The sequence below is a fragment of the Calypte anna genome, unplaced genomic scaffold (genome assembly GCF_003957555.1).
Source record: "Calypte anna isolate BGI_N300 unplaced genomic scaffold, bCalAnn1_v1.p scaffold_83_arrow_ctg1, whole genome shotgun sequence".
Taxonomy (NCBI): Eukaryota; Metazoa; Chordata; class Aves; order Apodiformes; family Trochilidae; genus Calypte; species Calypte anna.
In genome coordinates, this window is record NW_022045532.1 from 1422 (window position 1) to 13415 (window position 11994).

Genomic DNA, 11994 nt, shown 5'->3' on the forward strand with positions numbered 1-11994 from the left:
CTGCTGCCTCTGGGGATGGTGCACTGCCAGAGAAAGAAAAGAGATAAGTAAGTCAGGTCAGATTTTTCTGAGCAAATTATTTTAGAAATTCACAGAAATCCCAGAACCACCTCACTACGTACAGGAAGAGTTTTTGCAGGTGCCATTCACGAGCTATAGTTGGTTCTGGCTGATGGTGTAACTCAAAGCAGGGTGTGCACTCTGGGCTCAGTGGAAGTCAGTCCTGCCCTACAGGAATTAATAAAAAAGGAAATGTTGATCTGACATTGAATCCAATATTAAAGTCCAAGAGATTTCCAGCATTGTCAGCCCAGTGATCCACCAGTCTCAGAGCAGAGCAGAGCAGATTCAGCATGGTTTGGTCTGGTCCAGTTCCTCAAAAACACATGAGGAATATTATAATGCCAAAGCCCCTGGTATTTCTTCTCTGCAACTAAAACTGTCAGGGTGCTGAGAGACAAAGGGACTGTCCCTTAGTGCAGAGTGAGGACAGCTGCTCTGTCCATCAGTCCTGCTCTCAGCTGCACAAAGAGGCAAAGACCCTAAAGATGGGGTATCCTGATGGGAGGGTGGGCTGACCCCTAACCCATATCCTGTAGTCCCTACAGCACCAAATCTACGTAAGTTTGGATGCTTTTCCTTCATGGAGACACCAGCAGGACAGGACCTCCAGCATCAGTGCCTGAGATGCACCCAAATCCTCACCCCCCAGCCCAGCAAAAACACGGGAAGAACAAGGGCAGCAGCAGCAGCAGGGGCAAGAGGGGAACCTGCCAAAGTTCTGCTGCCAAGAGAGTCGGGACAGGGAGACACAGGCAGAGACTCCAGCATTTCTCCTCTCTGGTGCAGGGGGGGGGCTGCTGGAAGTATCCTCAGAATTCAGTGCCCATGATCTGAAGGGCTGGGGGACTGTGCTGTGTGACAGAGAGCAGGGTTTAGCTCTAGGGAGGGCAGCAGCTCTGCAGGGGATGGCTGGGAGGTGCAGGAATCCCCCCTGCCATCATCTTCCAGGCAGCAGCTCCCTCTCCATCCCTGCCCATCTCTGCTGCCTGCAGCTCTTGCTCTGTCCCCAGCTCTCCTCCCTGTCAGTGCTCACAGCCCCCATCCCACCCACTGAGTGCTCAGCTCTGCCCTGCAGACCCCTCCTGGCAGCTGCAGGACCTGTCCAGGGGCATCTCTGGTTGTGCAGGGGCTCAGGAGCAGCTCAGACAAGGGCTGGGGAGAACTGGGGTCTCTGTGCCTTCTGCAGAGTGCAGAAAGAGCTTTCCATGTCCTGGAGAGACAAGTGGAAGCAGAGCCTGAGGAGAGCCCAGCCAGGAGCAGGAAAGCCCTGCCCTGAAGGGACTCCTGAAAAGGCCCCTCAGAAATCTTCTGGGCATCAGCTGGAGCTGTGAGCAGCCCTGAGCAATTCATCCCTCTCTCACCAGCACCAGGAGCCTGCCCTGTGCTCCCTGTCTCCTGCCAGCCACAGCTTCTGCCAGCACCAGGGAGCTCCCCGGGCAGGCTGAGAGCTGCCCCTGGCAGGCAGGCAGGCAGCAGAGTCCCTGCCCCAGCACACAGCCCCTGGGCTGCAGGACCCTGCTCTGAAGGACAGCCCTGGGCACCCCTGCCTGCACACACCCCCTCAGCCCCTGCAGCCATCCCCAGCAGAAGGCAGCCCCATGGCCTCTCCCTCTGACGCTGCTCCAGGACAGCCCTGCTCTGCCAAACCTTTGTCTCCTGCCCACCAAAATCCTCCGCAAGGATCCCAGCAGCTGTGGCACAGGCTGCCAGCTGGAGAAGGAAGACCCCCTCCAGGAAGCCCAGCTTCCCTGCCCTGCAGCCAGAGACTCACCATGGCAGAGGCTGGGAAGATTTCTCTCTTGCCCAGCCCAGGCAGCTCTCAGCTCTCCTCCCAGCCCAGGCTGCCTTTCTCCTCTCCCTCCTTGCTCTCTCTCCCCTGCCCTGCTGCCTGCAGGCAGTGCCCTCAGCCCTGCTGTGCTCTGCAGAGGAGCTGCTCCTGCCCAGAGCTCTCTCTCTGCAGCACTGCCTACTTACCAGCAGCTCCCTCCATCCCAGGAGCCCAGCTCACAGCTGTAATGAGCCCTCTGGGGGGTTGATGCTGAGCCCATGATAATTGCTCAAGAGGCAAGGAGGAGAAGCTGCAGAAGCTTCTTTCTCCACAAGAAAGTCCAAGGCAGAGTCCAAAGTTTCCAAAGTTTCTTGGCATGTGCCTGGGTCCCCCTGAGGGACAGCCCTGAGAAAGCAGCGTCCCCTGCAGGGTGTGGGGGGAGCAGGAAGCAGGAGGCAGTGATGGCAGGTGGGGAAAAGGAAGGTGCAGGTGGCTCTGGTGCTGAGGAAGCCTGGCTGTGTGTCAGGACTGCAAAGGGCCCAGCCCTGAGCCCATTCCCCAAAGGTGCCAGCCCTGAGCCCCAGCCCCTGGCAAGGGAGGGAGATCCTGTCCCTGCCTCAGCCCTCAGGGCTCTCCTGGCAGCACTGGCATGTGGAGATGGGCAATGCCAAGGGCAGGACTATGGCACGGCACCTCCCAGCCTCCTGCACATGGACAAGGAGGCCCTGAGCCCCAGTGCTGCTGGAAGCTCCACTTGTCTCCCCATGGCCATCAGGGACAGAGACAAGAGCCATCAGCAAAGGCATGGAGAGCTTGGCTCTGCCAAGTGTGCCTCCAGCTTTTCCACAGCTTTTCCCTCTCTCCTCTCCAGCACAGTCTGTCCTGGGCTGTCCCATCCCCTGTGCCTCTTGCCCTGCAGGCTCTGCTCCTTCACCCGCCTGCCCCACCTTGCTGTCCCCTTCCTCTCCTGACATCTCTGTGTCCTCCCTGCCTCTGCCTTGGCACACAGAGCCTTGGGCTGATCCAGGCTCCTTCTGGGGGATGTGGTGTTCCCCAGCATGGCCCTTCCAGTCACATTTCTTTCTTCTGCTCTCCACTCCAGGCATCCCCAGCTGCCCTTTGGGCCATTCTTTCTTGCCTAAGTTTTTTCCCAGTGTGAAGAAAATCTCCACCATGCCCAAATCCACCCTTCAGGCACTCCCTGAAGTAGAGCAGGTTACTGCTCTACAAGTCTGCACAGCACTGGATCTTGACCCACTAACCTGTGTAGACTGGGTAATTTTTTGGGGTCCCCAAATCCCATCTTGGGATATGTCTGCACACTCTCCCTGGTTATTGAGGTGTCTGAAAATCATATAATCATAGAATCACAGAATCACAGAAATATTTTTTTGGAAGGAACCTCTCATTATCATCCATTTAAACTGCAGTAATCAGGGACAGCCTCAACTAGATCAGGTTAGCAGAGCCTCCTCAAGCCTGACCTTGAAAATCTCCAGGCTTGAGTCCTCAACCACCTTACTGGGCAACATGTGCCATTTTATTCAGTACCCTTATGATAAAGAACTTGTTCCTAACTTTCAATCCAAATCCACTCTTCTCTCTCTTAAACCCATTGCCTTCCATCCTATCAGTCCAGGTCTTTGCAAGCAGTCCCTCTTCAGAATTCCACTAGGAGCCCTGGAGGCACTGGAAGGTCCATTGTGCTACAGTCAATATGACACAGGAGGATGAAAGAGAGGAAGGAGAAAATGTGTGTTGAAACTAAGGGGATTCCAGGTCTCTGCAATGATAGATGTAGCTCAGTACTGTGTAGGAAAGGAGAAGTCCTGCCTTACAGAATATTCAAAACCTTGAGTGTGCAAACACAAAGAAGGTTCTCAGGAGCAGCCAACATGGATTTACTAAGGAGAAATCTTGCTTGACTAACCTGACATCCTTCTGCAAAGGGAAGGCCTAATGGGCAGATGAAGGGAGAGCAGTGGATGTCATATACCTTGAATTCAGTAAAGCTTTAGACACTGTCTCCCATAACATCCTCATAACAAAACTCAAGAAATAAGGGACAGATGGACAGATGAATGGACTGCCAGGTGGACTGGTAACAGTCTCAGCAAGAGAGTTCAGAGTGTTGTGATGAGTGGCACAGAGTCAAGATGGAGGCCTGTGACCAGTGGTGTTCCCCAGGGATCAATACTGGGTCCAGTTTTGGTCAATCTCTTCATCAACGACCTGGATGAGGGGATGGTGTGTACCCTCAGCAAGTTCCTGATGATCCAAAGTTGGGACAGGTGGCTGAGATACCAGAAGGCTGTGCTGCTCTCCATGGGATCTGGAGAGGCTGGAGAGCTGGGCAAGGGTGAGCTTCATCCAATTCAATAAGGACAAGTGTAGAGTCCTGAATCTGGGTGGGAATAACACCAACCACCAGTGCAGATTAGGGGACATTCTGCTGGAAAAGAGCTCCATGGAGAAAAATCTGGAGTCCCAGTGGACAGGAAATTCTCCATGGGTCAACAATGGTCCCTTGTGGCCAAGAGGGCCAATGGTGTCCTGGGGTGCATCAGGAAAAGTGCGTCCAGCATATCTAGGGAGGTTTTCATACCCCTCTGCCATTGTGAGACCACACCTGAAATACTGGATCCAGTTGTTCAAGAGGCAGGGATCTGCTGAAGACAGTCCAAGGGAGAGATAGGGGGATGATTAAGGAACATGAACATCTCTCCTATGAAGAAAGATTGAGAGAATTAGGGCTTTTTAGCCATGAGAAAAGAAGGCTTATACTGGATCTTATGAATGCCTATAAATATCTGAGGGGTGGGTATCAAAAGGAATAGGTCAATCTCTTTTCAGTGGTGCCCGTTAATAGGACAAGGAATAATGGGTTTAAGCTACAACATAGGAAGTTCCACCTCAACATGAGGAAAAACTTCTTCACTGTGAGGTTGTGGGAGCACTGGAACAGGCTGCCCAGAGAGGCTGTGGAGTCTCCTTTTTTGGAGACTTTCAACACATCCCTGGGTGTGTTCCTGTGTGGCCTGCCCTGGGTGATCCTGCTTTGGCAGAGGGGTTGGACTGGATGATCTCTAGAGGTCCCTTTCAACCCCTAACATTCTAGGATTCCATGATTCTATGACCTCAGTCCCTGGGACAGTGATGGGGTCCATCCTGCTGCAGGCAGGTGAAGGACAAAGAGGGGATTGCTGAAGCAGAGTGGGCAGGGGACAGAAAGGCCTGGGGTGCAGCTGGCCTTTAGCAAGCCCTTTGCCATGCTCTACCATTGTCCTGTTGTAGCCAGACTGGGGATGTCTGGATTGAAGAGGTGGGTGATGTGGTGGGTGGGAAGTTCACGAGATGATGAGGGTCACAGTGCCATCAGGGATCCAAAGTCCTCCTGGCAAGCAGTGACCGTGCCTCAGTGTCATACACTTATCCCCCTCACCTCCCTGATAAAGGAAGGAGAAGGATAAGAGAGAGAGACCTATGGGTTGGAAACTAAACTACACAGCTTTAATGAAACAGTAATGATAAAAAGGAAAAATTACTAAATATATACAGATATACAGGAAAATTGATACCGTGTTCCTCCCCCAATAACTCTCACATCACCACCGAGGCTGCAGGGCAGCCCTGGGAAAGTCCAGGCTGGACTTCTGGAATCGGCAGCAGTGTGGAGCTGGAGGCAGGAACACACAGATTCAGGCTGGTATGGATCAGGAGCACAGGCAGAGGAAGGGATGGAATCCTCCCAGGATGCTGAAGCAAACAGGGACAGGAGAAGAAGGGGAAGCAGGAAGAGGTTTGACCCTCGTGATCCCTCAAACTTATACTGAGGATGAGGTGTATGGGATGGAATACTCCGTTTGGTCAATTTTGGTCATTTCTTTTGTCTGCCCCTCCCTAAAGGAGGGTTGTGGTGTGACCTCTTTACTCCTTTTCTCTTTCTGGAGCAAAAGATGTTTTCCAGAGCTGAGCAGTGTCCTTGGTTCTGCACACCAGTCTCCAGCTGTAACTATAAACATCGAGTGTTATCAGTCCCAGCAGCAGACACTGTCTGAGAAACTGGCTGTGAAATTTCAGCAAGTGCAGCTACTTAGGAGAGACTGAGCTGAAAGCAAAATGACAAGACAGAAAATCACCTTTATCCTGGACCAAACTAGGACACAGGTACATGCTTGGCAGATGCTTCTCAAAAGCCAGGCACACACAGCTCACACGCCTGGCACACGGTTGGCACATGCATCTCACATGGCTGGCACGAGCTTCTCGCACACATCTCAGGCGCTGGGTACACGCCTGGTGCACGTCTCACATGTTTGGCACACGCTTTTCACACGTCTCTCATGCACGTGGGACAAACCTGGAACACTCCCGGCACACACACCTTACACGCCTGGCGCGTGCCTGGTACACGCATCTTACACGGTTGGCACGTGCCGCGCACACGCCTGTTGGTGACCTGGACAGAGGGGGGTGACACACTGGGGGGGGGTAAAACTGAGGGAAGGTTACGGAGGGGACACGGGCAGGGACATGGGGTGAGACAGGGGGACGAGACAATGTGACAGGAGAAGGGAGACGGAGCTGACACACAGAGGGGACACGGGGAGGGGATGCGACACGGAGGGGACAGGGGAGTGAGACAGGGTGGACACAAGTCAGGGCAGACACACGGGGGGTGCCATAGCTGGAGGAAGAACTCAAGCAGCAGGGGCTGCAGCCTCGGGGAGGGGCGGAGCGCAGAGGGCTCCATGTTCCCTCCCATCGCCTGCCGGGAGCCCGCCCTCTCTTTCGCCCGCCCCTTGCTTCGCTGCTGCCGCTTCCCTGCGCTCCTTTCCCCAGAGCTGGGTCCCCATGGGAATCCACATCCATCGGGTGCTGGGCAGAGCCCTGGAGCCCCCTCCTGAGTCAGCCATCCGCAGGGACCCTCAGGCACCCATCCCTGCCAGCATCCAGACCGGGTTGTGTACGGATTTGTACAGATTGCCATTTTTGTTCCGTACCCCGTGTGTTACTGCTTTTCCCCTCTTCTTGTGAAGCGAAAAGGGAAAAGGGAACAATGGGAAAGGGAAGGGCAAGGGGCACTGAGCTCCAGGCTGTGTGTTCCGCTCTGGAGCAGGGCCAGCCACAAAGAGCTGCACATCCACACCCTGGGCACATGGGGCAGCCCTTGTCCAGCCCAGGCCCTGGCACCTGGGGCTTGTCCTCACCAGGGTCTCCCCAGTCCTACACTTCTGCTGGTTCCCGACCTGTCTCTTGAGCTTCCTCCAGCCCAGGAACTTTGCAGCTGTGAGGAGGGCTTTTCCAGAGGCCTGCAAAGCAGCACAGGGTGGGAGCTGGCACCACAGCTGGGAGAAGGAGACCTCTCACCCCCCTCCTTTGGGCAAGGCTGCAAAGTGTCCCCAGCTCCTTCTGGGAAGAGGCAGCTGGGGACAGAGCCTGAAGGATGGGGATTCAGTGCCCGAGGCAGGGACACGGGGCAGCCACCAGCTCAGGTGTCATGCTCTGCCAGCCAGCAGCAGAGAGATGGGCAAGAGCTGCTGAGCTGCTGCCAGGGCTGGGGCAGAGGGAAGGACAAAGCAGGGGGACAGCTCTGAAGTCTGTACCTCGGCCACACTCTCAGTGCTGTCATGCATTCTGAGCAAGAGAGAGACCAGGGCCCTCCGGATTAACTTCTCCACCTATCTCTTCTGTCTGCACACCACAGCCCCCATCATCTCTCCAAAGAGGCTGATGGAGAGCTCCTGCACCTGGCTGGGCTCCTGGGAGGAAGGAAGGAAGACAGGGAACTGTAGCAACAGCCTCTCCCTACCCACAGTTCCCGTGGTTCTGAGTGGGGAGATGCTGCGGGGTGGTGGGGCTGGGGGCAGCAGAGGCCTCATCCTGCCAAGGAGAGGCTGTGCTGGGCTCCAGAGCCCAGAAGCCCTCCCAGCAGCCCAGGAGCATGAGGAGGGCAGCAGCCCTGCCCAAGAGCTGCCCGTGGGGCTGGGCTGGAGGGCAGCTGTCCTTGCCCCGGGCCCCTCTGCGGGGTCAGGTCCCACAGCAGCCTTACATCATCAAAGAGGGGTGGGAGCTTTGGCCCCAGCACCAGAGCGGTGTTGATGGCTCTGTCCGCTGTCATGGGAGCAGCCGTGATCTCTCTGAGGAGGAGCAGGCCCTGCAACCTGATGTCTCTGCAGTTGTCCTGCAGTCTCTTCCGGATGCTGTGCAGCGTGACTCTGTCCCGCATTTCTCTTGCCTGTGTGAAGCAGACAATTTCTGTGCTGCTGGAGCAGTGGAGGAGCAGCCTGGCACAAACGCCGTGTGCTGAGCACCAGGCTCCCGCCCGGCTCCCTGGCAGGCGCTGCCGGCATCGCTGCCGCCCCTCCTGCCTGCGGGGGCCGAGGGAGAGCCGGGGAGGGCAGGACAGCAAAGGCTCTGTGGGCCCTGCTCAGCCACCCCTCTGCTGACAGCCACCTCCTCAGCTGGAGCAGGCACAAGGCAGGTGGCAGTCTCTATAGGTACCTCCCTGAGTCCTCAAAGCCCTCCTGACCATCCTCGTCCTCAGCTGGTAGAGGATCCGGATGTCTGCTGGAAGCAGACTGGGAATCTAACAGAGCGAGGGAGAAGGGTGAGCTGAAGGTGCTGGCAGGAGAGAATGAAGGGCCCGACCCAGCACCCAGCCACATGCCAGTTCCTGAGGACAGAGTCAGGCCTGGGCAGGGGGACACAAAGACAGGACTGGCACAGATCAGGCCGGGGATGTGCCCAGAAACCACTGCCATGCAGGAGCACAGCAAAGCAGCCAAAGGCCCCTCACTCACCTGTCTCCAGCAGCTGGGCCTGTGCAGTGAGGGGATGTCACAAAGGGTCCCCTTGTCACCTGGAAGCAGGGTCAGGTGTGCCCAGGCAGGTGCTGGAACATGCCTGAAGACTCACGGAATCAGGGAACCATCATGGCTGGAAAAGATCTTCAAGATCACCGAGTCCAGGTGTCAGTCCTACACCCCTGGAACCACCCCATCATCTCCCCAAGCAACGCAGATGTCCCTTTGTTGGACACCTCCAGGGATGGGGACTCCTGCATTGGCAGCCTGTGCAAATGCTTCTAAAAAGATGGCGGCTCAAGTCTCCAGCGCGGAGAATACTCTTTGTTCATTCAGATTCCTCTCCCCTGGGTGCTGCTTTGAGCAGCAGGTTGTTCAAAGCTCCCCTGTCTTTCAGCAGCCTGATTGTCTCTTTAGCCACCTCTGTCATGATGATCACATCTCTCTTTTCCCATCTGTCTCTCTAAACCCTTTCTCATCAGATTCTTCTTCACTTTCTCTGTTTGACTTTTCTTGGCTGGCACAAAGGAAAACTCCTGCTGTGCCCGTGTGCAGTCAGTTCTCTAAGGAGAGCAGGGGGGAGGTGGTGCAGTGGAGCTGTAACCTCCAGCTGCAGAGAGGAGAGGAGAAGTCTGATGCAAGGAGCAGGGATGGAAGTCCCAGGAGGGACATGAAAGGAATGGTGGGGCTGGGGAGGTGAGAAGTAAAGTTGGCCACACAGTGTCAGCCCTCAGGGAACTTCTGTCACCTCTTCTCTAAACTGAAAATCATGACATGATCTGTTAAAATAGAAAAAACTCCCACAAACCATTTTCATTAAGCACAGTAGGAAATTTTCATCCTTAACTACAGTGTTTAAACCTCTCCAATTAGCTGTACAAGTCTGGAAGATGTGAAGAATATCCCATGGAGAGCCATGGCCCTTTAGTGCTCTCTGTATTTCAAGGAGCCCCAGGGTGTGTTTGGTGCTGAGTCCATGATCCTCAGGTGCTGAGAGATGAATGAACAAACTGCTCCAGAAGTCAGAATGGAACCTGAAAGTACCTTGAAGCATTGATTGGCCCCACTGAGGACCATTGCTGCCAGAGCCTCCCCATGGCCTTGTTAGAGCAGATCACTGGAGGCCATGATTGCAGGGAGGGAAAGGATCTCTAAAGGTGGCTTTTATTTATTAGCTTTTTTTAAGCAGTGAGGCCGCTCTCTGAACCTCAGGCAATGGGAAGGCAGAGCCCATCCCTCACTTGTGGGTCATGATCCTTCCTGGGGTCAGTGGGGTGTGAAGATCAGTAATGTCAGAAAATGTACACTACCTCCCGGCTAGCCCAAGATTAGATGAGGAGTAAACCAAGTTCAGAGCCTTAAGAAAGAGTTTTTCCTGGTGGTGGTGATAGTGACCGTTTCTAAACTCTCCTGGTCATTCAGCCCAGGGTGCTGGTGGCCTCTCTTGCTGCCAGGACACAAGACTCCTCCTGCCCAGCTTCTGCCCACCAAGGCTTTTCCCACAGGGCTCTCCCATCTAGGCAGCCCCAGCCTGGGCCATGGCCAGGGTGAGTCCCTGTCAGGGGCAGACCCTGGATTTGTCCTTCTGGGATGTCCTGAGGCTCCTGCCCATCCGTGCTCTCCTCCTGTGCCCTTTCCCTGAGCACAAGAGCCCTGCAGACCCCTTCAGTACAGGCTCAGGCACAGAGGGTGTTGAGTCCCTCAGCCCAGCTCTGCTGCTGGTATCAAAACCCCACCCTGTCCCTACTCTGGCTTCCCACCGTGAGTTTCTGATCCCATTGGCAGAAACCTCTCACCTTCAGCTGACAAGGTCATCCTGGGAGGCTCTCCCATTGACCCACGGGTGAGTCTTTCACAGAGATGTTGGAACTGTCCTTGGATGAATTTTTACCTTTTGCATTTTCAGTTGTTCCTCTGAAAACCTGGCCATTCATGGCCTTAGAAATGCCAATTCTTTCTTTGCAGGGAGGTGTTGGATACTGGGTCACATTCCAATATGGTCCTTCAGGGGTCCATAGCGGAACCAGTCCTGTTCAATATCTTCATCAGTGACACAGAGAGTGGCATCAAGTGAACCTGCAGAGAATTTGAAAGTGACACTATGCTGAGTGGGTCTAGTGACACCTTAGAGGGACAGGATGTGGACACGGGAAGATGTTTTTTGTTAGTTGATAATCAAGGACTCGCAGTAAGGGTTAGAACAAATTTTATAAGGTAACCAGGAAGCTAAAAACAGGGACATTTTTTAGCTTTAGCTATACAGGTCTAAACATTAATGTAGTAACTTTACCAGAAATGACAACAAAACAGAAGTAATGATAAATGCAGTGGCTAAAAAAACAAAAAAAAACCCCACAAAAAACCAAAAAAAATACAGGGAATAACATATTGTGGGAGTCATCTCTGGAGAATGATGATGAATTTCTCATTGTTGAAAAATGTCATTGCAATCAGTTTCCTGATAGAATCCTTGAGGTCCTGGTTCCTCATGCTGTAGATGAGGGGGTTCACTGCTGGAGGAACTACCGAGTACAGAACTGCCACGACCAGATCCAGGGAGGGGGAAGAGATGGAGGGGGGCTTCAGGTTGGAAAACATGGCTGTGCTGATGAACAGAGAGACCACGGCCAGGTGAGGGAGGCACGTGGAAAAGGCTTTGTGCCTTCCCTGCTCAGAGGGGATCCTCAGCACAGCCCTGAAGATCTCCACATAGGACACCACGATGAAAACAAAACAGACAAAAGCTAAACAGACACTGACCACAATAAGCCCAAGTTCCCTGAGGTAGGAGTGTGAGCAGGAGAGCTTGAGGATCTGGGGGATTTCACAGAAGAACTGGTCCAGGGCATTGCCCTGGCAGAGGGGCAGGGAAAATGTATTGGCTGTGTGCAGCAGAGCATAGAGAAACCCAGTGCCCCAGGCAGCTGCTGCCATGTGGACACAAGCTCTGCTGCCCAGGAGGGTCCCGTAGTGCAGGGGTTTGCAGATGGCCACGTAGCGGTCGTAGGACATGATGGTCAGGAGATAAAACTCTGCTGACATCAAAAAGACAAAGAAGAAGAGCTGTGCAGCACATCCCTTGTAGGAGATGTTGGTGTTGTCCCAGAGGGAATTGGCCATGGCTTTGGGCAGAGTGGTGGAGATGGATCCCAGGTCGAGGAGGGAGAGGTTGAGGAGGAAGAAGTACATGGGGGTGTGGAGGTGGTGGTCACAGGCGATGGTGGTGATGATGAGGCCGTTGCCCAGGAGGGCAGCCAGGTAGATGCCCAGGAAGAGCCAGAAGTGCAAGAGCTGCAGCTCCCGCCTGTCTGCAAATGCCAGGAGGAGGAACTGCCTGATGGAGCTGCTGTTGGACAT

At 54.4% G+C, this 11994-nt stretch overlaps 1 protein-coding gene across 1 annotated transcript; it reads right to left on the reverse strand.

The window, feature by feature from the left end:
- Positions 1–11034: 11034 nt before the first annotated feature.
- LOC115600364 (olfactory receptor 14J1-like) lies at positions 11035–11994 on the reverse strand. The gene has a single exon (XM_030468802.1). The coding sequence runs from the start codon at positions 11992–11994 to the stop codon at positions 11035–11037; it is 960 nt and encodes a 319-aa protein (XP_030324662.1).